This window comes from Trachymyrmex cornetzi, unplaced genomic scaffold, assembly GCF_001594075.2.
Source record: "Trachymyrmex cornetzi isolate Tcor2-1 unplaced genomic scaffold, Tcor1.1 scaffold441, whole genome shotgun sequence".
Taxonomy (NCBI): Eukaryota; Metazoa; Arthropoda; class Insecta; order Hymenoptera; family Formicidae; genus Trachymyrmex; species Trachymyrmex cornetzi.
In genome coordinates, this window is record NW_017299190.1 from 625919 (window position 1) to 652274 (window position 26356).

At 36.4% G+C, this 26356-nt stretch overlaps 1 protein-coding gene across 4 annotated transcripts; it reads right to left on the minus strand.

Annotated features, from left to right (window-relative positions):
* On the minus strand, window positions 1-22730 carry NFAT (nuclear factor of activated T cells 3). 4 transcript variants are annotated; one of them, XM_018512975.1, is made up of 10 exons: window positions 22118-22730; window positions 7999-8318; window positions 6718-6919; window positions 4625-5137; window positions 3812-4273; window positions 2961-3539; window positions 2432-2809; window positions 1859-2226; window positions 1271-1645; window positions 1-1030 (listed from the first exon to the last, which is right to left on the minus strand). In XM_018512975.1, the coding sequence occupies exons 1-10, from the start codon at window positions 22251-22253 to the stop codon at window positions 428-430; spliced, it is 3936 nt and encodes a 1311-aa protein (XP_018368477.1). In that variant the 5' UTR covers window positions 22254-22730; the 3' UTR covers window positions 1-427. The 4 variants fall into 4 exon arrangements, with proteins under 4 accessions (XP_018368477.1, XP_018368475.1, XP_018368476.1 ...); XM_018512973.1 differs by having other exon boundaries at window positions 6616-6919; XM_018512974.1 differs by lacking the exon at window positions 22118-22730 and adding an exon at window positions 8810-8873 and having other exon boundaries at window positions 6616-6919.
* Between the last annotated feature and the right edge of the window lie 3626 nt (window positions 22731-26356).

The following is a 26356-nucleotide window of genomic DNA, read 5'->3' on the forward strand; positions in this document are numbered from 1 at the left end:
TTTTTTAGGGATTTCAAGCAACTCTTAAAACGATCTCATACTCACTTCTACCGAACTTCGTATTAGCAGGGCTATCAATTTTTTCAAAAAAGTACATATTTCAGGGCATTATCGCATGCATTGTTATTTGAACGCACAATTTAAATAATAATTTAAATTTGAACGCCCGTCTTATATTCACTTATAAGACGTTTTAATTGTTTAAACGTTCTCGAATCCAATCCCACATTTAGCTAGTTACGGCCTAGTCTAAGCTCCATATAACATTTGATACACTCTTCAATATAAGGCAAGTGAAATTTAAAACCAACCGTCTATATTTAGCACCAAATGTAGGACACGGAAGGCAGTTCTTTAAACTTTCATTCGGAAACAAATTCGTTGAAGAAAATCATCCTCTTCGTCTTTGTTGCGAGACGCAATAGTACTACAAGAGGAATCCGCTTTGCGGAAGCTGCTCGAAACAGTTGGGATTGATGTAGCTTAGAAGATCATGTTCCGACATAGAGGTGAGTTCTTGGGGCAGCATTCCATCCTCCGTTTTCCTATTAGTTGAGGTACTCGGAGCAGAATTGGGAATCGGAGCGTTTACAGTCTGGCGATTTGAAGTGACTGGGAGTGCGACTGGTGGTGATTTGCTGGCGACTTGTTCGATGATGTTGTTTTGTGCCGAGGGAGATTTCGGTAGGATTCCCTCCATCGCATTATTCATCAATTGCGCGCTTTGAGTCGCCACGCTGTTCAGAATTTTCTTTGTGGCGATGATTGCGTGAGCGGTAGTTGTCGAGATCGGCCGATTGTTGATAATATCCTTTGTGGCGTTGGTGATGACACTGTTGATAGCTTGTTCCGCTGCGTTGGTCAAACGCTGTTGAGAGGGTTCCTGAGCAGCTCCACTAGCTAAAGCAGAGCTAGCTTCGGCCACAAAACCCGCAGGCTGGTTCAACATGGAACCAATGTCTTGCTGAACAGCCTGCTGCATGGCTTGGGCTGCTTGAGCCTGTTGGACAGCTTGCTGCACTGCTTGTACCTAAAAAATTTGTTATTTAATATTAATTGCTGTCTAATTTGGAATCATAATTTTTAATAATTAATAATGATAAAGAGAAAGAGAAACAATAACTTTTTTTTTAAGTCTAGAATTATAAAAATTTTGTGTTATGTTGTTTTTAGATTTTGAAAGAAAAAAATATATACGTATATTTAAAAGTTTGTATTTATTTCTATATTTCTATTTATTATAAATTAAATGTACGATAAAATTACCAACCTGCTGCACCACTTCTTGCGTTGCTTGCTGCACTGCCTGTTGCACAACTTCTTCAGTAGCCTGCTGCACCGCTTGTTGCACCACCTGAGCCGCTTGAACTTGCTGCACAGCTTGTACTTGTTGTACCGCTTGCTGCACTACTTGAGCATGCTGCACCACTTGCTGAACTACCTGTTGCTGAGCCTGGTGCACTACTTGGACCGCCTGTTGCTGCGCTTGCGCAACAACTTGTTCAACTTGCTGCTGCGCTTGCGCTACTACTTGCTCTACTTGTTGTACCTGTTGCTGCATCACGGCTACCTCTTGTTGCGTGAGTACTTGAATCTGCTGTTGCATATGCTCTGCCGCGACTGCTGGTATCGCATTACCAGAAACCTGGAAAAAAAAAACAGAAAGAATATGTTATATTTATTTGCATTAAAAGGAATTTTATTCCAACTGGAAAATTTTTGTTATAAATTTTAAATTTTGTTCTAAAATTTTAGATTTTTATTTTTTAAGCTTTAATTTTAAATTCCAAATTTTGTTTTTGCTACTAACGTTTTTGTTCAACCACTTATATCTGTTTTGGTTTTGGATAAGAAATACCGTAGAATTCGGTGTGGCAGTTGCTGCAGTGACTTGTGTTTCTGGCAGTGGCGGTAATAGTGCAGCGTTGATAGTAGTCAGGAGATTATCTCCTGTTTGTTCTACTGTCGTCGCAGGTGCTACCGATGTTGTACCCGCAATTTCTGCTAACGGCTGTACCGTCTGCGACGGAATCAGCGCTTCCAGCAGCATTGTCTTCACCGGAATCGGTGGACTATTTCTAGTCTGTTGACCGCTACCCATTGCTTCGTGTTCTGCTGCCACATGGCTCAACATTGCAGTGGGATTGGAATTTACTGGGTGCAATGGAGAGACCATCTGTTCAGCTGCAGAGTTTACTAAAGCATCCAACTTTACAGATGTTTGTCCTGAAAAGAATACCGTCACAATGTTCTATTTTTTTATATATTACACAAAATAAACTTCTTGTACTTTCTAAATTATAATTTGCAAAATTTTCAGTAAAGAAATGACAAACTTCAAACTCATTATAATAAAATAAAAAGAGATTATGGCTATATAAATACAGCTTTTGATTATATATTACATCTATCATTTTCTATGCAATTGTACCTGTATTGGCTAAAATTCCCGGGGGAGCCGTCGATTGTTGGCTGCTTCCCGAAATGATGGAAGCTCGCTGCTGTTGCATAGCGAACTCATTTTCTGGATTATCTGATTCCTCGGTGGTGCCAACCGAGGATTCCATGTGATTCAGGTACTTCTCCACCACATGACTGTTTGCTGCCGACAACGGTTGCGTCCCGGAAGCACCGGGAAAACTCGATAATGTACCGAATTCGGGATGATGGTGATGTTTCATCCGAAGATCGACTACACCGGCACCTTGAAGGGCAGCTCCATTGGAGCTATTGTCCGTTGATAAGACACCATTTGTGTCCTTAAGGCAATGAGGACTAAGAACTTGAACTTGATTTGATTCATGCATGCCTACAATCGACAATTAAGAAATGTCTATTTTAAGAAAACTAAAATTATTTAAAATTTAATTTGAAAATAACAGTAATCAAGATTTTAGTGATTGAATTTACCGAATGTTCAATTTAGTTTTATTCAGTCAAATCAAAGACTTGTTACTCACCTCCAAACGAAGTTGGATGATGTGCAGCCACCATTGACAGAGGATGCTGAGTACGTATCAGATCCACTACTCCGAGAAGGCCATTTACAGTCTCTTGCACAGGACTGTTATTAGCCGTCGCAACGGCAACAGTCCGGATAATATCAGTTTGCGAGGTAGCAGCTTCTCTAGAGTTCTCGTTAACCAACTGTTGAAGAGGAGAGGTGACCGATGTCGGTCCGTTTGTAGCCGTCGTCGGAGTCGGAATGCTTTGCATGCTATTTTCACTTAGCATACTATTTTGACTGTTTTCATCCAGCACTTCTGTTTTTAAGTTATCCGGCAGAATCAGCTGAAGATTAGACGAGGATCGTCGGTTCATTAGGGGGTTTGCTACGAGCACTGGGGGTGGCATCATGACATCGGAAGGTGAGTTTGAGGATTGTGAGGCCCACAACATCACGGGAGTCACTTGGGGTGTTCCTGCTGGTGGTGGGCTGGGGTCGCTCTTTAAAGTCTCCGAAGAGGTGTTTTGTTGCGCCTGAGCCGGTGCGTTCGACAAGAAATTTGCAGCTCCCGCAGCTGTTGGCGTTAAGAGACCTGATAAATATAAAATACATTGTGTTCAGTTATTTCTCAAAATATCAAAATTTTCTAGAAATTTAAAAAACCTAAAGTTAGAATAAAAATTTTAGAAACTTAAGATTGCAGAAATGGAAGAATTCAAGATATAAAAAGATATAATATTTAAACATGTATAAGAGTTTAAAATTAAAATACCCAGACATGCAGGGTAGTAGATTCTAATGTAGATTTAAAATTAATCTAGATCTACAAATATAGAAATCTAGGGGTCTAATAATCAAACTTACTACTGGATGCGACACCCGTAGCTAACGATACCGCGGAGGAGGATGTGGCCAAGTGATTAGCGTCACCGTTTGTTAGCGGAGGTGAGATGGACTCGACTTTACCTATGGACGGCTGTGGGGGAGTAGAGGCAGCCGTGTAAAGAAAGGTATGCGGTTCACTGGTCTTTCCGGACGACACCGCGAACAATTTAACGCTGACTGTTTCTGTAAGCGCTAGATCCTGCCTACGATAAGGTGGTATCACGCATACTAAGTGTACTGGATGCAAGTGCTCCTTGTCCGGCAGCACAGTGCACTCCCAATGCGGTTCCAAGGTACTCGATAGATCGTCGTTGTCCAACTGAAAGACTATTCGAGTGTCTTTCAGGAAGTTCTTACCGAGTATGATGAGTTCTAAACCGCCCGTGCACGGACAGGAAGTCAGAGACTTTTTGCAAATCTCCGGAATACCAGGTGGTTGGGCTGCGACATACAAGACTTTATAAAAAAACTGAACAAATCGTGAATGTTCTTTATCGAGATCAAATCTCCATTTTCAATTTTTTAATTTAAATTCAGCGATTAAAAAAATTTTTAGAAAGCAATCTTCTACAAGTTACTTTGTTAGAAAGTAGCTCTTCAAAGGATTAAACAGCATAATTAAACGACACAAATTTACGATAAAAATATGCGGCTCGATTTTTATTATAGTCGTAGTTTACAGTCAAGTGGTATAACTATATAATATATACGCGGACCGCAAAGTGTTAATTAATTCTCTTATCTGCTTTTCTAAGTGTCTGAATAAAATATCCATTGTATCAGTAAACTCACTGCAGACTATCGGCTGGGAACAGATTTGCAGGGTCTCTGTAGTCCCGTCGGCGTGCTTGATAGTCGTGCGGAAGATCATGCGGCATCGCGTGGATTTTTTCTTGCTTCTTCCTTGTAACAGCCCGGCTTCTTGAGGAAACCTATGCTCGACGTCAACATTACGCTCTTTAAGAATGCCAACGCAATCGCAAGTAACATCTTTTGCCGGATCCATATCAATCTCTATTACAATAGTGCCATCGATCTTCCGCTCGACACAGGGTGTCGAGTTCTTGCCGCTTACTCGACAGGCCTGGTAGAACATGTGGGGTGCTACTCGGCCAAGATCAGTGCCGATAAACACTTGTAGACTCGTCGGTTTGTCGTAACCGATCAGTCGAACGATGGGAAAGCCATTTCCGCTACGGTCTTTCACCGCGCCTCGCGAACCTTCCGTCTGATAGCGAGCTCGATGCTGTTGTTCGGGTTGGCAGACGATCTGCAGTTGAGTTTTGCCATCGGCAGAAACGTTGGCTGAAGATCAAAAAATACCGTAAACAATATTAGATCAGGATACTGCGTGGGTTTATTTGGGAAATAAGACAGGTCAGGAATAAATTACGAAATATGCAGGTGTGAGCAAACACAGTGTGCTAGATTGGCGGGATCTGTGGATAGCTAAATGTTTACTGTTGATTTGTTGAAAGAATGTCAAAGGAAAATAGATATATTATAGAGCTTTGGAAATAATCCAAGAATAAACTAGACACATAATAAATTAACAGATTCTTGACTATTTCAGATTTGGAAGAGATCCAGAAGATAGATAAAGACTCTATCTCTCTCTATAAAAAAATAAATTATTTTAAATTTAAAATATTCAAACTTTAAAAAAATTGGCACGAATTTAAAAGAAATCTTCTACGAAAACTTTGAAAGTATTTAAAGTTTCAATAATTCTTATTTCTTAATTTAGAACACAGAAATTACAAAAATCCGAAATTTCAAAATTTTAACTTTGTAAGATAAATCATTTGACTTTTTAGAATAACGCGCAAGAGACACTTTTATTATCATTTTTACGCAATTGTTTATGATAAAACACATTACTCCAACATTCGTGGATTTATAACTATTGCATGGAATATACTTGTTTGACCTATATTTGGTATCAAAAAGAGAAGTATCGAATTTCACGTATGTTTTCTTTTTTTCTTATCGCTGCAAGAGAAAGAGAAAAAGAAAGCGTCAGCTCTCGAACCGAAGAAGATAACTTATCGGTGGTGAAAGCGATAAAATAAGCAATTTTGCCGGAAATAAATCCATCACTGAGTTTGCTCTTGTTGTAAAATATTGAAGGTGTCAATGCGACTTCTGCGATCAAAGTAATGAATTGTTTACCCGGCAAGACAAACGAAAGCTTTCAAAGAGAAGCGACTAAGTTTATGAGATGCAATAAAGTCCATGAGAATTTTGTTGATATTACTTCAATTGATACTGAACATAAACCACATCTTTTGCAACTTTGTTTATTAATATTGATAAACAAGTTGCAGAAGATGCGATATTTTTGTACAATTGCATCAACCAGCAGCACACACAATACACTTGAAAATATTACATTATTCAACAAATGTCTCATTTAAAAAGAGAAATTAAAATTGGAATTATTCTTGATAAAAGACAAACTGTCTGAGAATTCGTAGTTTTAATCCAGATAATACGCACGTCTGAAAAACGTTATAAAGAGTTCATAAGCATTATATAAAGACTTCATAAAGTCTTTTAGAATGCGAGTTGTCTGGAAAAAGTTCAAGAATCCGAAGATACAAACCCAAGTAATCTAAAGACCAAAGGTTTATAGAGTCAAGAGTTCACGACTTGAAAAAATTAAAACAATCGCTAGAAATGATTCAGTATCCACAGTCTGTCTTAGAGTTGAACTTGTTTCTACCACAACGTATAATACATTCACGCTTAACACTTATTCTACATTTATCTAAAAGACGTACATAGTTGCGAAATAAGGGTAACGGGTCCCTGATGAGTGATCGGTGCCTTTTTGGACAACACACCCATGGCAGGTCGGGGTCTAGTTACTCCCACAACTCTACCTATGGAATTGGCGTTTCCGGATCTATTGCCGGATATTCCTCCCAAACCGATTCCATTGACGGTGGTTCTGACTGTCGGTGATTTATTGTCGGGGCTGGTTCCGGGGGCTACTTCCGGAAACGCAAAGTTTGCGTCCTCGGACTCTAATTTAATATCCATTTTCCTTCTCTTCGAATCCTCCTCGCCAACGTTGTTCCAGAGCTGATAAAATAATCACAGAATTAATCATTCTATGTATATACTGGATATTTTATGATAAATATTCACTAAGAAAAATTTCGAATTAATTTAACAATTAAACAATCAGCAGATGAAAGATAGTGCTAAAACCTGAAATATTGTATCACACAAAATTTAGCAGTGGTTAATATACTAGTAATAATAACTCCATTATTTAATTTTTTTTTTTAGTAAATTTTTAATCAATAAAAATATCAAGGTTATTAAATTGAATTATTTTTCTTATTAATTTCATTTATTTCGAATTAAATTATTTTTTATGAATATTAAGTTAAATTGAATCATTATAAAGAGTTTTCAACATGAAATATTAAAATATAGCATCACATTTTTCGCTCAATACTATGGGAAAGAGCTGAACGATCAGTATAACGGGAACACCCCGTATGTGCGTGAGCGTCTGTGTGCTTAATTTAACGAATCAGAACTCGGCTGGGTTCAACTACCGTTCGAGCGGTCGGCGATCTCCGATGACGATATTGATGACGATCACGCGTACCCTCGTGAACACATTAAATAACTTCATCTGGCTTCTAACGACAGGGTGACTCAGTGCCGTAATCGTAGTAAGAGTGAGGAAAGCGCACGGACCTCAAGAGGGGCCCGTCAACTCTTCCTCCTTCTTCTTCTTCACTTTTCCATCTTTCAGCAAAGAGAAAAAGAAAACAAAACGAGAAATATATCGGAAGCGAAAAGCATTAGATTCGATTAGTAACTTGCGGAATCTTGAAAATTTTATCAATATTTTCAAACGGATATAAGTTACTCAAGTTGCTCTTTCAGGTAGCTTCCATTATTCTTAAGATTTCCTATAAATACGAAATTCGAAAACAAGTTTACGGGCCCCTGAAATCTTCTAAGAACTTCTACATAAGATAATAGAATTTTATAGTACAGATGTTAGAACTTTCACAATAGATATATACTGAACTGTTATAATAAATACTTAGATAATTACTATATACATATTCTAAACAAACAAAATTAATTGAAATTATTTGGTTTGCAGAATTTTTTATTTATCATTAAGAGGTACTAACAGTGATATTGTTGAAGTGCTGTTGACGTTCCTCAGAGCCAAGACCGGAGTCGTTCGAATTGTCGTCTTGCGTCGTACCGGTCCTAGGTCCGTGTTCATCAGAACTCCTCGCAGTTATACCACCGAAGGACGATAATAAAAATCTCGGTTGTTTTGGTTGTTGCTGCTGTTGCTGCTGCTGTTGTTGTTGTGGGGTTTGTTGCTGCTGTGGCTGCTGATTAGGAACCGTCCTCCTGGTCACGGAATGGGCACGATTACCTGCGGTGCTTCTCGAGACGGACGATGTTGTCACCGTTGACGACGCACCGCCTGTATTGCTACCTGCAAATTAGATTTCGTTATTCCAATATTGCCTTTCATTACAGTTTTCAAATGAGATGAAGACAATTTCAACACTTTCAACAGGTGACTAGACAAACACATGAATGAAAGGGACACACGGATGGGTGTAAAGAGATAGATTTTGTAAAATATAAAATTATCATAAATTCTATTATACTGATTGTCATAAATCCTCAGAGAGAATCCATAAAATTGTCAAACCACAAATCCTCAAATCTTCAAAACCTCAAAGTCACAAATCTTTAAATCCTCAAAAAAGTCAAACTTTATAAATCCTCAGAGTCATCAAAACCACAAATCCTCAGAGATCTTTCAAATCTCATCAATCATCAAGTTTCACAGAGAAGAATTAATTTTTGGATCTTCATTTCTAAAATCGTATTTGTTTGAATTTCAAGATTCTAGCGAATTTCCCATTACTCTTTGAAAGTAGCTCAACCAAAACACTGAAATTGCAGAAAGTATACTACCGATCAGTAGAATCATTGCGATCCTCAAACTATCGGTCCGCTCGCCGATGAGGTTGAAAACCATCCCTCGCCAAATTTACGAGAAACACCGCTCGACGCAACATTGACAAACCGAGTCTCGATTTACGCGTCAGGCGCGAAAAGTCGGCGTCGTATGCATCGTCGAGGAACGAAAGAGAGAGATAACCTCGGAGGGGAAAAAAAAAGGATACGAAACATACCGAGAACCGGGGCGAAAGAGGGATAAAAAAGAGAAATGAGACGAGTGCAGGAGTACGCGGGGGGAGAGAAGCAGAGCAATGTCGGACGGTCTATCTATAGACCACCTATAGACTACTAGGACGAGATAATTGCGTGGGGGTGAAGTTGCAATCGCGGACGCAACTGGTGGCGACGGGGTTCAATTCTTCTCCCTCCCCCGTCTCCCACCGCCGGTTGCAGGGGGTGGGCACGTAATCGACGCGTGCACATACGTGCATAAGAGATGCATCTGTGTGAACGTCGAGGAAAATCACGGAACGATGTCAACGACCTGGCTTGTCGGTTTCCAATCTCGTTTCTCTCGCTTTCTCCCTTTCCCCTCGTTCCTTTTCTGATGCCGATGCCGACGCTGTTGCCGATCATTATGTCACGTTGCAACAAATATACCCTTTCCTCCATACGCCGTTAGATTATTCAAGATCTAGATCAACTCTGCGTGATCTTCCACTTTACTCCGGTAGGGTAAACTAGGGTATTGTGGCCATACGGAAAAGATGGCCATCCCTTATGGAAAGAGACACTGAAAATTAAGTGTTAACACTCAACTTTGAGTGTTAACACCTGAAAATTAGGTTAATTTTTAGTGTCTCTTTCCGTAAGGGATAGGTCATAATTTCTCCAACAATTGATAAATAGTGCATTTTTATAGTCATTCTTACAGATAATCAATATTTATAGTAGCTCATATGAGTACACTGTTCAAAATAACAATATTATAAATATAATCTAATATTTTTTCTTTCGACTGTCTGCAAAGTTTTGCACGTGTCTGCTAAAAACTGTTATAATGTCTAATAAATTACAGTGAAGCTGCCATAATCAATATTACATACACAATAAAGATACGTAAATTGCAATGTGACCTATAATTAATACTTTTATTGTCACTATTTATTTATAAATATTATGGTTATCTTTCTTATCATGGCCATCTTTTCCCTAAAAATCAGATAAGATGGCCAATGCATACTTTATAATATTTTGATAAAATTAAAGTTCTGTTAAGTATTTTCTCTTTAATTTCGATAGTATTTGTTACTTTAAGCTTCAGTGAAAGTAATATCCCAAATGTTGTTAAAAAGTAACAAGAATAAATGTATGTTTTTTGCATTTTAAAAAACTATGGCCATCATACCCGAGTTTACTCTATTACTCGTCGTTTTTTATCTGCGTCACTGCATCAAAATTTATGATTCGTGTATAACACCTAACAGCACACTTTACTTGAGGAACGTCCTGGGATTAACATCCTTGAAACAACGTTTACATGAAATTTTAGGGCGTAAATCTTAAGTCCTAAAATACAAGAAATTGACCAATCAAAATTAAAAGAGGAGAAAATATTTCTTATGGTTTATTCTAGAATTGAAAAGAGACAATGAATAAGTTGAACCTCGATTAAGAGTTAACTGTGAGTTGTGAAACTGGCTTAAGTTTTACGCCTTAAAATCTCGTTGTGCACGCCGCTTAAGGTGTGTATTAAGGGTGTCTACTAAAGGAACATTGAGGAACTTTTTGGGCGCAGTCTATTGCTGTCTGTTATTACCTATGTGCTGGAAACAAGTAATTTTTAACAGCTGGTAGAAACAATTTCTTCACTAAGTGAACTCAATTCGGAGGAACATTTTAGTTTTGTTCCAGTTATTAAGACAGCAATTTGTTTTCGCAACTTAATGTATCCACCAGATCAACAAAGACTACGTTTTGTAAAGCATATAATGCGCATGTTGCATCATTGAAGCAACATAAGAAACAGAATTGCAGCCTATACTTGTTGCTCCTATACAGAAACAGGCAACGTATCGTGACGGCAATAAGGAACATACTGGAATATCGAAAGATACACTGAAATTTTACTTACGAAAACAGACAAAAGAAACAAGTGTTGCTCTACGTTCCTTCAGTGGATATGCACTTTTAGGAAATAACACATGTAGTATAAAATTATCTTTAATGATACAAATTAGTACAAGAAAAATACTAAATATTCCAATAGGTTCGATTTTTTATCTTGCTTTGGTCCAGCTAATTCAATAGAGATGGACGTAGTCCTCTGGATGTTTTTTAAAAGTCTGTATGAACAGAAAGTTCTTTTTTTCCTCATTTCATGAAGAATTCGAAGCAAACAAAATTTATTGTCTACAAAGTTATAATACTTGGAACTGCATAGAGGTGCTTTAAACTCCTATCTAAGATAAGTAAATATTGGCTTTAATTCAATTCTATATGTTCTTATCTACTTAAATAACCTAACCTAACCAACTTTAGACACTCAACACCGTCAATTATGTGATCAACAGGTCCATGACTTGTAAGATCCACACCAAAACCGATTAGCTTCAATTTCAGTGTTCGTTTAAATCAATGTTCGCATGAATCTTCCAATTTTACCGAGAATACAAACACGACATGCATGCAAGCAGTATCGCAAAAGTCTAAAAAAGTATCCTAACTCTGTAACGAATGTCAATCTTATTCCAAAGACAACCGTTACGAATTCCGAGCTTCGCCCGCATTTTCCTGCTTCGAGAAGAACGCAGCCACTCCTTGTCCCTCCTTCGGATATCTCGCAAATAACCGACAGTTGCATAAACAAGCGGCAATGTCATAAAGATAATAATCGCGAAGGTCTCGCGGGTGGCGACGCTCCGATGGCTTTAATTGCCCTGGCAATCTCGCCAGCCGACAGATAAACGTAGCAGAACGTCTCTGTACACCTGCTCGCAGAGGTGAATGTATCTCTTTATCGCGCCGCGGGAAGCGAGCGCGAGCGCATGGAAGGGTACCACCAAGACGAATTAGGGCTCCCACCGGTATATTTGCGTCTCTCTAGCCGCGTCCTCGAGCCCGACGGAGAGGCAGAAAGGAATAGAGAAAGAGAGAAAGAGAATGTACCCCCGATAACAGGATCGATAAACATCGTTACTATTACACGACAAACAGAGCGCGAGCGCGCTAACTACGGCGCCTCTCCTCTCGAGTCTCAAGGATATATCGTTACGAGGACGAGCGGACGGATGGATGGAGACGAATCGATGCCCGATCGATCGTCGTGGCATTATCGGACGACCGCCGTCCTGGAGGCATGAAACCAGCCGATTGCTCCGATTCTCAGTATTCATTTTGCATGAATCCATGATCGAAAACTCGCGGAGAACGTAACGCGTAAAGGGTACCGCCAAAAAACGAACATCGCAGTTCTGTAATAGTCTGTTATTCCATCAGCCAAAAAAAGAATAATTTTAAGGGGGTTCTAAGGCAAATGCAACATGTTAAGAACTACTTGAAAAAATTACAGACTATTCTAAATTTCATTTAATAATAATACAAAAAAAAAATAGAAACAATTGACCATCTGGATCAAAAGTTATTTAAATAAGTAGTAATATTTTTTTAATTTGTACTCTAATATAAATATATGAAAATGTATTATAAAATAATGATAAAAATCTCAATTTTTTTATATAAATACTCTAGGAATTCAACAATATTTTTGTAAAGTTATCTTGAGATGCAGACATTAATTGTTCAGTAAATAAATAAAATTTGTTATTTGTTATAAACTAATGGTGAATCTCAATGAAACTTTACATAAGTCATGTTTAGTACTTAATATATTTATATAAAAACATTTAGATTTTTCTTATTATTTTAACAATTTTTCTTTATAACAATAAAACTAATAACAAATAAAATAAATAACCTATAAAAATGTGTTGCTCAATAAAACCAGAATGTTATGAACACAACTTTCACATGTATGTAGTTTGTTTAAAGCGAAAATATTAATATATGTGTTTTATGCCCTTATAACCTTCTTAATATTAGCAGAAACCGCTAAACTTAGAGGATTTTATTCTTATGTACGGCCTCAAGAGGAATCTTCTGAAATCAAGAGGAAAATATGCTAAGCACAATATTCTTACAGTACTTTGCATCTCTGCAGTAAAAATCTTGCTGTTCCTAATATAATTTACTCGTAAGAGGGCACACTCCGCTTTCAGTAAATATATTCCTCTTCATACAAGAGGGAAACTGTTGGAATAATCCCCAATACATTTTTGATGAATAGTCCAGTGCATTGGAAGAGGAATACTCTTTCTGTAAAAGTTTCTGCTTGGAGTATGAGGTTACCGGAAGTTTCACTTTACAATTAGATTATCTTTTTTTGGGTGATAGACAGCAGATAACGATGATAGAATTTTACAAATAATATGGATGATTAACGTTCTATAACAAAACTCTCTGATAAGTAGTAGATTGAGCCATAGATATCACATTTCTAAAGTTAGATATTCGTGCAGGCGTTTAAAAAGAATGTATTGAGTCATCGATACAACAGACAATAAAATTGTATGAAGATGATTAAATGGAAGTTTTAAAATCGTTGGTTTTAATGATATTTATGTTGCATTACTAGAGTTGGATGTTATAAACTAGAAATGTCTAAATATCTACAAATAAGTGACGAAGAAGGCTGATGGTCAAAGCGGATTTTGATGCCTGATAATATTTCTTTTACGTAAATTCGACAATTTCCAGTTCATGCCATCTGGGCATTTAATTTTTCTTTCAGAAAGTATAGAATCACCGAGCCATGTAGATTCGATGAAAAAATATCGCCGCAATATCCACTTAAATTCACCGTTGTTAAATTAACGATTATTATACGGATCTATAACTACTTGTGTAACTTCTTCAGCGAGACATTTATCCCTTTTCTCTCTGTCCCTTTCTCTCGCGCGCAAATACTTTGGGACCTCCTTGGATTCCGACGAACAATTCATTGTGACAAGGCAAACTCGCGTAGCGGTTTGTGTACACTTAATGGCATCTCTGATAGCCTACTTAAGTAGTCGAGATAAGGAGCTGAAGAGTCTCCAGGAGCTCGGCACTGCTTGGCACCAGTACTAGAAAGAAATAATGCAAAGTGATAGAAACGCAGTACATTTCTTACTGCCCATACAATTTCGACAATTTCGAAAGCAGCAGAGTTTAAGAAGCGTGTCTAATGTCGTGCGGCGATATTACCAATTTGCTTCCAGATCGATTGAATTAGATTAAGAGAGTTCAGCATGTAAATGAGAATAAAACAGAGAGAAGGTTAAATAAAATTCACAAAATTGGATGATTTTGTGCGTCAAAAATACAATAGCGTTTGTAGCGAAGAAGAAAAAAAATAAAAAAGCGAAATATCAATGTTATTGATTATCTATAGCTGATTAGAAACACGAGGATGACTTAGCGATAAGAATATTGTATATCTATTCCGGAGGGCCTCGATAAGGAGATAATAATTTCAATGATTACGCTTGTGATGAAAAAGGGGCCAGACTAGATCTTGGGGCAATAACAGGAATTTACGGCTCATTGATGACTTTCCCACATTGGCATTCCCATCATTAATATTCACGACGTTGCGTGAATTTCTGTGATTTTCAATAGTGACAGTGTCGTCAATTTTATCTGATTTTATCGCGATGTCAGTGACATGTATACATAAACCGTTGTATTGCGACCTTGAGGATCAGAAATCCATGGAGAGAAGAAAACGTGCATAAATTTATAAACTTGTCCCAAGCACGCATCTGTTGTTTACTAAGAGAACGGAGATTTTACCAATACAATAATAACCAAATAATAACAAGTTAAAACGCCATGTCATTTAAATTATAAAAATCGGTTATCAATTATCAGTCTCTTCAGTTATCAGTTTTTATTAAATGCCACTTATCATTGGAGACTTTATAATTAAACATAAAATGACAGAAATAAAAAAGTAAAGTTTGTAAAGAGTTTATTAAAATAGTCTTACAAACATCGTTAAAATGATTACTTAAAATTATAAAAAGTGAGAAATGAGTGTCAAATTGTATTTTTGTCTCGAGGACAGCAACTTCGCCCTAATTGAATATGAAAATGATTATATTAACCAACTGTATCAATGTAAATATTAACGCGGTCTGTATTAGTTCATATTGTTGAATAAAAGAGCAACTCCAGCAAAATAAAATCACCGATGTTAACGTATAAAATGCTTCATTAAAAACTTTAAACAAACTGTTCTGTTCTGCTGATGAGTTATCTTAAAATAAATGGTAACATAAATAATTTCTTAAATAAAATCTGAATAAAATCTCATTATATCCAAATAGACACGTCTTTAAAAACACATATTTCTGTACACTTAAAGCACATCTTTTTTAAAGACATAACTATATATTTTGTACATCTCGAAAAAAATTCAATCTAATCTGTTTTCCTATAATTAATACATCCCTGATGTATTTAATAGTTACAATAATTGTATTTCCCATTAAATTGCAACGCGATAGATTTCTGCCGGTCACAAAATTCTGTAATTCGCTAAGGCCCAGTTTCACAACTAACGGTTAACTCTTAACCGAAGTTCAACTTATTCATTATCTCTTTTCAATTCTAGAATTGGAAAAAGGTGACAAATAAGTTGAACCTCGGTTAAGAGTTAACCGTGAGTTGTGAAACTGGGCCTAAGAGAAGTTGCATGTTGACAATTAACATAATCTTGTAAATACTCGACTCAAAAGAAGCATCCCAAAATGTTATTGTCGATCTCGCACTAACTACAGTCGTCTCGAGAAACCAGTTTCGTGTGGTTCGGTCTAATCGAATTTATCAATCTGCCGCCAATTGAGTCAACTGTCGTGTGTGTTTGTACGTGTACACGGCTTCGTTATTCAACAAATTATAAGTGTTATTCAACTATGCACACAGCGCACCGTTAATGAACCGCGTGTTTGTGTTTACACACAATTTTAGCGATCATTGAGTACAAGCCGAAGACTCCGTTCCTACGTGTCAATTGGAGGTGACGATCGCAAGTAGATCGTCAAAACTGTTTGGTAACAAGCATACATGTTTATGATAATGTAATTAAAGTTAATGAACTTTTCAGACTGAGCTAATACCCCTGAGTCACCTCGGACATTTACATAACATTTTCGAGCAGTTGAAACCTTGGAACTTTAGGTTTTTAAAATCACAGACTTTGGACTCTTCCCCCCCCCCATTCTACCTTTTTTTCTTCTTTTATCTCAGATGGATTTTGTCCCTATTGGGACGAAGAAAGAGAAGGAAGTACCTACTATACATATTCGAATCCCTGAGTTTAAAATTTTTGAAAAGAGGCTGGTTGATCGTTCAATTTTTTTAGTAAATAAATCTAATTAATGTAGAAGGAATCTGAAAGTACACGACGTTATTACTCATATTATCTTACATAAGTATATTCCGTTTTTAATACAGAGTTTTTACCTCAGTTCACAAATTTGCTCAATTAATTGAGACTTATAGTGACGTTAATAGAGTGCATAAATAATTTATCTCTTTTTTTTTGTTATCGATCCTCTTATTTTCTCATTCAATGTATGATCGATCTGATTCCAATCGAATGCAATTGCCGATATCAATTACATCATTTACAAGCACGTTCGTAAACAATGACAGGAATACAACCGCATTAATTAATATTCGCTTTGCAAAGACATATCTATAAGAGTTAACTTTTTATTTTTTAATTTACAATTTGCAAATTGTGATTTTTTTTCAGTCATCGATACTTGGTAGTTAATTTTCACAATTCTCAGTTTATTATATCTTCAAACTCTTCACTGAGAAAAATGGTCTGGTTGGATTAAATAGTAATTCTGGTGGAAAATGGACGAATCAGAATTTTCTGGTTATGTCTATTAGAATTCTAATTAAGATAACTAGAATTCTGATTAATATAATTATTCTGGTAAAAATAAGAATTCTAGTAGATTTTACTAGAAATATAGTATCAACCAAAATTCCGGTTATCTCAACTAGAATTCTAATAAATTTAACCAGAAATTTCTGATTCGTCCATTTTCAACCAGAAATTTTTTTCAGTGTTCGAAGTTCAAAAGACATGTACATCTTCAAAAAGTGCAATCTTATAGCCGTAATCACACTACAGGTTGCCGGTTGTCGGTTCTATTTTCACCAGTCATGTTGCAGCTAACCTGCACTCGCTGCATCATGATTGGCTAAAATAGAATCGACAACCTGCAATGTGATTACGGCCTAACAGGGCTTATCTAACTTTCAAATTTCGGAAATTGCCCTTTTTGGATTAACTTTAATAATAATGTGAGCAAATTTATTAATTTTCTGAATTTTCTTTCTTTCCTATTAGCGATTGAGTGCCATTTTTGCGTGGCATCGACCAATTTGCTTGTAATATCCGCATTAATTGTGTTTGCTGCAGATTACTCTCCTCCCGCATCCTTGTTCCTTATATCTCGTTCTCATATTTCATTGCGTCTCGACCCTTAGACGCATATCGGAAACCGCGAAGGTTATCTTGTAGAACCGCGCGCATATAATACGGCCATTTTCCCCGCTGTCCGGTTGCGATACTAGCGCCAAATATTTTCAACAATAACAATGCCGGCGGGAGATAGTGCGGAAAAACATTCATCAAAAGTCCATTAACCCCGCAAAAGAGAACGCGCACGCAAGCTTTGTTTCATAAAGACCATTTTAGATAATCTACAGTTCGTGGTAGTTTTCACACGGAATAAAATCCCATTTGTAATTTTTACAGTGCCGTACATGTTTGCAGTTGTGATTATTTAATTTTTATATTATGTACACACATGACATATTATATAATTATATAAATAGATTTTATCTTAACTAATATAAATTATAGATTATCTAAAGTATATTTAAAGCATATCAAATATAACAATAAAAGACTCCAAAACCAGGGCGAATGAGAGTCAGCGTGGTAATTAATACGCAATCTTAATTCTTCAATCAAGCATAAGAAATATAACAATAAAAAACTCCAAAACCAGGGCGAATGAGAATCAGTGGTAATTAATAAGCAATCTTAATTCTTCAATCTCCAAAAATAGATTCTTTATTCCAAAAATAGTACGTTTCAGTTCACTTTGGAACCATCTTCAGCAAAACCAATTTAAAATATCAATTCCTTCATGTCAAAGAAAAAATCACCATCAGGTTAGCAGATTTGATGTTATAATCTATTCGAAACATTAAAATGATCTTATAAATATTTCTATTGAACAAGTTTCAAATTAACAATAAAACTGGTGACTCACCCCAAGACATAGAAGGTAAGAAATATAGTTTTAAAATTTCGGAAAAAAAACCGTTTTTTTTTTCAATTTTTCCGCTGATTTCTCGAAAATTTGTTGTAAAAATTTATGTGTAAGACTTGCCATATTTGCATTTTCCGAAAAAAAAAAAAAAAATTTTAGTTTTGTTTTTGCAGTTTGAAAAAAAAAACGGTTTTTTTAAAACTATAATTAAGAAAGGTTAGATATAACAGCTCTCTTATACGTTGTTACATAATGTAGAGGAAAGTCGCCGATACCGACACACCACTTTGTTTTTAGACAATATTTTTTTAAACAAAAGGTAAAAATAAAACTTTAAAAACGTAATTACAAACTGAAAACTGTCTTCTATCAGATGGTATAAGCAGTTTTTATAATTCTATTTGCAATTTTTCATTTTCTTTTACAGGAATTATCTGTATAAAGTACCTATAAGTGAATGTATATAAGATTTTTCAGAATCATTTTACTTCGTTATAAAACATTTTTATTGAATTATATGCATATTTACTTTATGCTGTTCTGCAAGATGCAAATATGTAACGCGACAGTTTTTCTAGAGTTGTTTTGTACAAACATTAATTTTAGTTTTGTACAAAAATTAATTCAAGAACCTCTGTGTGTATAGGGTGTTACAGATACATATTAGGCAGTACGACGGGTTGCGCGGCAAACTTTGCCAAGCGTGGTTTAATAGACAATGACAGTGACTTTATATACATTATAAAGTTTATACTACAAAGTCTTATTATTTATATTATAAAGTTTATGCTATAAAGTCGCTGTCATTGTCTATAAAACCGCGTCTGCCCATGCAAAGTTTACCACGCAACCCGTCGTACTGCCTAGTATGTATCTGCAACACCCTGTACGTGTGTGTGATAATTTCTGAAAGTTGTAAGTATCAGAACATATTAATACAATGATATCTAAAATATTATTATAAATACAAAAACTGATGCTTCCCACAGTAAAATTATGTGCATATTAGTATCAATTTGCGTTGTTTGCATTATACTTGTAATTGCGTCATCAAAAATATTGTACTGAAGAAGACCTGAAACGAGAGTCGAAATGTTTACCGACTATTTTAAATTCTTATAACAAAGTTTGAATTTTTTACACACGAACACCCTGTGTTGGCTCATAAAGGCATTATCTATAGTAATTGATTGAATCTTCTAAGCCTAGTATTATATTCTTATATCTATATATCTCTTATTATTCATATTAGTTTCATTGACGTCAAGAATCGAGCATCAAGAAATTCCGGTATGTAATAAACAGGAAGGAATTAATCGTACTCTTAATAATAAATTCAATTTTGATAAGAATTCTGATTCCTCCATTTTTAAACAGGCATATCAGTTAAATCTATTAGATTTCCAATGAAATGCAATCAGATTTCTTTCCCATCGTACATTATTTCTGTTCTGTTTTTTATGATAAATAGTTCTAATCTTATTGTAAGAATGAAAATCCAATCTTATTGTAAGAATGAAAATATCTGTATTTAACTTGTTTTTTCTCGAGTTAGTGGCCGTCATACTGAATTTATAAAGTTAGAGATTCTATTTTGTTTTTACTCGATAAAATGAGAAGTAATAAGAAAACGAACGAGTAAACAGATACTTATAAATAAAAGAGAAGAGATGTGAAATAAAAGAGAAGATGTAAATAAATGAGAAGAAAAGTAGGTTGCTCTGCAAAAATTTCAAAATGTGAAAAATAAAACGAAAGATAAAGCGTGATAAGAATGAAAGCGTCTCAGGATGTATCAGGTGTATATGTAGTGATAGTTTTCTCTACGAGAAGTAACTGGAATTAGAAATTTGTACTTTCCACATAAAATGAATGTTATATACTTATGACACAGATTAATAAGATCCATATTTATATTTAACAATATAATTTTATAGTTTTAATAACATTTTTCATTTCATATTAATTATTTTTTAAAAACATATTTACTTCTTATTGAAATAATATTTGACCCAGATTCTAAATCACCGCCAAACTTCTTGTATTATTTTCAAAAAGAACAATGTAGAAAAATCTGTAATTTTTCACGTTAAAAAATAAGTGTAATAAATGCAATCTTTAACCTTTAAACGCTTCATTATGACAACAATATATTGATGTATGGCATAATTTAATTGCTTATAATTATAATTTATAATTTTTCTAAAAATATATACATTTTTTTTCAATCAAAACATCAAATGTTAAGGAACAGTACCGACTAAAAAATGTATTTATGCATAAATTTATATTTTTGTAAATAAAAGTATTTATTTAAACAAAAGTTATAAGCAATGACAAAGTATTGGAGAAAAAGCCAGGTATGTCATAAAAAGGTTGGTAAAAATTAAAAATAAATCGACAAAAAAATGATTTGTTTCTGATAATAATCGCAGTTAATAATTTGAAAACGTGCGCGCATTGCGATATGAACATCGGATAAATATTTCGTTCCACAAATGTAAACGACAGTTGGAAGTATAACAGTAATAAATATTGTTGCGCAACATGATTGATAATTTATTTTTGGCTCGCACTTAATAATTCGAAGAAACCTTGAAAATGATAAAACCAATGAACCTCAAATATTGTCCTTGAATTAAATAATTCTACGAAAAGACTCTTTAATTCTCTTCATGAATCAGACCAAATAAAGATTAAAATCGAAGAAAATACGAGAAATCGACAGATTTTACTCGATGAAACTGGTTTAGTTCATTAAAAATCATATTTCAAAGAAATCTAAGCTCAGACTTTGCTCAGTCCTTGCTATGAATGGCGATTCTAAGCTGTACAAACAATGAATGTAGAGGGAAAAAGGAAGACTAAGGGCCATGATAGACAAAAGAAAATTGAACAATAAGACGTAAGCAGTAAAGCGGTGTCTACAATGAGATTTTAAGGCGTAAAACTTAGAGCACTAAGCCATAAGAAATTTACCGATCACAATCGAGTATTCTCCTCACATTTGATTGGTCAATTTCTTACGGCTTAAAGTTTAAAGCTTGAGTTTTACGCCTCAAAATTTCATTGTAGACGCCGCTTAAGGAAATCAACATGTCGAGCCGATTCTACAGCCATATGTGAGGAGAATAATCAACTACGATTGGTTCAATTCTCGTGACTTACAACTTAGAATCGGCTTTGAATTCGTTATTGCTTACGTTATGGCCTTAGAACTGCCGCACTTTGCGCAACGATAACTTTAAGACGTACCATAAGAATTATACTTGATTTGTGCTTCGGTCTTAATCTTGGTTTTAAAAGTTGGCAACAAAGAATGCCATAAGATAGTTTATGCTTCCTCAGTCTTAACCGTAGTCTTAATCTTAGTCTCAAGAAAGTTCCTATCTGTTAACTTTAGTGCTTAAGATTAAGTCAAGACCAATTCTAAGGCTGCATTTTCACCTGACGCTGCGCGACGCTCATTTTGAGCGTCAGAACAGGTCACATGATCAAAATTGACGCTTGATATTCGCCAATTTTGATCACGTGACCTGTTTTGACGCTGAAAATGAGCGTCGCAGCGTCGGGTGAAAACGCAGCCTAAGGCATTATCCAATCACTGACTCTAAAAGTGTCAAAACTCTCTGCTCCGATTGGTTAATTCTTGCGGTATGTCTTTCGATTACGGAATGTGTTTGCGGAGTCCTTCACGGTCTCTACTGTGATTGGGTAATTCGCTTAGTGCTTACGATTTGTTGCTCAATTTTTTTTCGAGTGTCGTGATTCCAAAAAGTTATTCCATAAATGGAAAATTGACATTTCCATTAAAAATGGACGATTAAATTCGGAGTCTCTGAACGAGAGCTAGATAAACAAACGCCGTTGGCACGTGGACGATCCAAAACATCGTAGTCATAACTCCTCTAATTACCATGACGATGAAGATCCGTCGTGCCGCTTGCACACCTCAACTGTAAAAGCATGCCCGGTTGATCGTTAACATGTTCCAAGGTCCCGCTGCTGCCCCTCCTTAATTCCTGGCGTCTTTTCTCGAGATCAGGTGCCATCAGATTCTCAAGAATGTTTTCGCAACCGCACGTCGTCTTCTTGTCGAAAAGAAAAAGGGACGAATCGCTCACAAATCACTGGACGATCTCGGCTTTCTTTCTGTTCATTCGCGTTCAAAATCGTCCTAAGAATCCCCGAATCGTTCCTCTTCGCGGTAACGAATCCGATGAATCGTTCGACAATCCGTTCGACTTTCCCAAATTGTACCGCTCTTAAAATCGTCCCAGAGTCTATCCATAAGATTCTTCCCACTTCTTATTCAACTCCACATACAAATCGTCCGATACAGTCACATGTCGCTTGGCGATCCAGGCGCAACTAATTGGATATTCCGAAATGTTTATATCAACAAGTCGTCCTTCCTTCGAACAACTACGCGCCAAGTCCCGCAGCCCGCGTTTCACTGCGAGATATCGATCCCATATCGATCGATGATGTGCTCGGTATCATCGTTCGAATTTCTGCGAGGACGGGTCGCGACTCGCGACATCGTCCGAACGGCGCGGAAGCGAGAAGATGAAGAAGAAGAAGCAAGTGCAACGCGGAAGCGGAGAGGAACGAATATCACCAGAGGAAAAAGCACGAACGCGCATCATGCGCGGACTAACGCCACGCCGCTCGCCCGAGATCGACGCGACCTGGGCTTGCGGGTAAATAAGCCCCCACCCCCGCGCCGGCGTCGACGGCGGCGTAGCGATGGCGCGCCGGCGAAGGTGACCAATCAACAGGCGCTAATTACCCCGGCCTATTGGCGGTGACCGCTCGCAATGCTCGCATTCAATCGAGCATCGGCACCTTCCTCGCCGCCCCGGCGGCGGCGGCGGCGGGTCCTTGCGGGAAGGACGAGTAACGATAAGGTCCAATTTTAATAAGATACGCCGACGTACCGCGTACAAATGACTCCTCCAACGTGATAACGATTGGCTCCAGAAAGTTTTCCGTAATTATTAGTTACAATATTCGAAACGTAATAAACGGAGAACGTTGCCGCGCGCGCCGATTCCGCGCGCTATAATTTCAGGCGTTGTAAATAGTTATTACGTAAAAAAGGTTACATAAAATAAACGTAAATTCATAATCACCGAATCGGGAGAAATCCGAAGGGGGACAAAATGCTTTCGCGGAATCCACGCGTCGAAATTCAAATTGCACAACTCGGATGGCGTTTTTCTTCGTTGCGGATTCGACGCGAATGCGGCCGCATTTTCGCACTATAGAAACCGTCTAATCAGAATTAAAAGACACTTTTGATGGACCTCTGCTGTGTTTTAACAACTCCTGAGAAATGGATAGATATTGCTATTTGTTGAATTTATTATTGCATCCTCGCGGAGAAAAAGATTTGTTTGGACTCGAGAGTTCTATTTATACATTTGTCTCATATTGGAACAGATTTAATTTTAAGTTACACACATTTTGTTTAATCAACAAAAATTTAGTTTTAATGCAAGTAATCGCGTTCTTAATTTAAACGTCCATTTCGTTGGATTATTCCAATGGATAAATTTGTTTTAATTAAAGAAACCTTTTCTCTGTACTCTAAAGCGCCAAAATTAAGCATATAATATTATGTATATTTATTACATATATTTACATAAACTAAGAACAACTAAGCTGAAGTAATACTATAAGCACAATAAAAGAAAAAAACAAAAAAAGGAAAGTAAAATTAGATAAAAAGGGGAAAAATAAACGACTGAATTTATCATTATTTATTTTGGGCCCCGAGATATAACTTTTTTTTAAACGCAGAAACGCTACAAAGCCATGAAACATGAAATAAAAAAAATATACAAAAATTAACGTTTGGAGGAAATCCCTTTAAGGACTCGACAGTGGCTCCACCTTTTTCGCCACTCAACCCTATGACATTGACAATAAAGTTCTAACCCTTAAAATAAAAAAGTCGATCAAAAACATGCCGGTCCTCAGAAGGTTAAGAAAAAGAAATGATAGAGGAAGGTCACCGACATATCACTTTGTTTTTAGACAATATTTCTTAAACAAAAGGTAAAAATACAACTTCAAAAACATAAATACAAAGCAAAAAGTGTCTTCTATCAGATAGATCTATCAGATAAGCAATTTTTATAATACTGTTTGCAATTTTGCAATAATTAAGTTTTTCGTAAGTTATGCAAAAATGAGCGTCTGACAAAATGGGCTCCAAAACTGACATAGTAAGCAATAATATCAACATTCCTATTCTGTAAATAAAGATATCTACTATTCTGTAAAGAAAACTAATTTTTGAAACTATAAACATTTAAAATGACATAATATTATCAATAATACAGTCACTATTATTTTAATTACGCAATTTGCAAAAGAACACGTAAGAATTTTCTTCTCGGATTCATAGAATTGGTTTTTAGCTGATTTGGTATAGAAATAAGCCACAAATATATGAATTATGAGTTTGTACTTCTTTAGATAAACAGATCATGATTTTATTAGTATTAATAAAGTGCAAAGTTACACGGAGAAAATTTTATATTTAAAATTACTATAATGTGGTAGTAACTGCGCTCTTCATGTAAATTATAAGTTTAAATGCTGTAACTATTTTTTTTTTTTAAATAATACAACGTAATTTTTACACTTTTTCATAGTAAAAATTTTTTATTACAAAATCAAAACCTGTTGAATGAAAGTAGTGTTGTAAAGATAAGCAAAAAATATATACCTAGCAAATTTTGTTTGCGTGCCATAGTAAAAATTAACTGTTTTCATGTTAGAATATGGCTTAACAAAATAATTACTTTATTTATGTGATAAAAATTACCATAGTAAAAGTTAAATCGGAACCATGTTGTGAGGGTCCATCGAAAATACAAGACACAGTAAAGTGTAATTTAAAAGTGTAGTAAAACTTAATATAAAATTTTCTCCGTGTAGTTTCTGAGAAATAAGGAGGTGTCACTTTAGGAGACCTATGCCAGTATCGGCGACTATAAATAGACTAACATAAACAGAAAATATAAAACGGAAAAAGAGGAAGAAATACGTCCTCCTCTCTCGCGTTGATTTCGCTAAAACTGGAAAGCTGCATACAAAACGCATCTCGTATTTAGATTCCGATTAGAAGGCGTCTACTTCGCCTCGCGCGACTCGCGTGGGAGTCCGGCTATATATAAATCGGCAATTCTCCTGCACGAATCTTCGCGGGCTCGTGAGAGAATTTCGTTCCGTCGCGGCGCACGACGATTAGATAATCGAGACGGAGCGTGATCGATTAATGCACGCGCGCGCGCGCCGGGCTGTTCCGGAACGTGTCAACAACGTCACGATCGTAGTGGCGTCGATCGTGTGACGTCAAAGGTCGATTATAAGTTTACGATACGCGGCTCATTTATGACCGCGTGGCGACTTAATGCAAGATGCATCGCGATAGCGTGCGGTTATCAATCTGTTGGATAATCTATCGTAATTGTTATTTATTACATGAAACTATAATTCCGCAGTTTCAGTAGATTTCATCGCCTGTGTCCCTCCTATCTTTCCCTCTACTCGTGGAATCGCCACAATACACTAATGTACAAGGTGCAGGAAAAAAACCGCGTTTCTCGAGATAACATCGGAAGCTCTATATATAAAGAGAAAAGATATTCTCTGTAAATGTCGGATTGAAAAAGTTCTTCTTTTCCCCCCGCTTGAATAACATCGCTCGTGAAAGTGAGTGTACAATGGTGAACAGAATGCGATACTTTTTCTTTTTTCGATGGCTTTCGGAATGCAACTTGCTCACCGATTGGTTTTCACTTTATGGATCCAACCATTTACGTCAAAACCGAGTTCGAAAATCCATTGGAAAGAAAAAGTATCGCGACCATTCTGTCCACCTCCGAAAAAGTCGAAAACCTTCGTTCGATGCAAAAAGCGAGATAGTCGCTACATCCAAAATAAAACGCACACCCTATATGTATAATTTAGCGAGATGGTTACACAATAAAATAATGATTCCAGTAAATCGACGTCTCCGAGGTATTACGTAACGAGAGAAAAATCGCGTATGGTGGGCAGTTTTGACTTCCGCGGGATCGCCATTAGGCGCACAAATAAGTCGGGGAGAGGAAGAGGATCCCCCCCCCTCCCCCCTGCC

Excerpts from the sequence above, each read along its gene's own strand:
- NFAT (XM_018512973.1), bottom strand. The coding sequence starts at position 22,253 with ATGGCACCTGATCTCGAGAAAAGACGCCAGGAATTAAGGAGGGGCAGC. Across the intron at positions 4,274-4,624 it reads TTCCCAGCCGATAGTCTGCA|CCCAACCACCTGGTATTCCG; the intron begins GTGAGTTTACTG and ends TGTATGTCGCAG. Across the intron at positions 1,646-1,858 it reads CTGCCACACCGAATTCTACG|GTTTCTGGTAATGCGATACC; the intron begins GTATTTCTTATC and ends TTTTTTTTCCAG.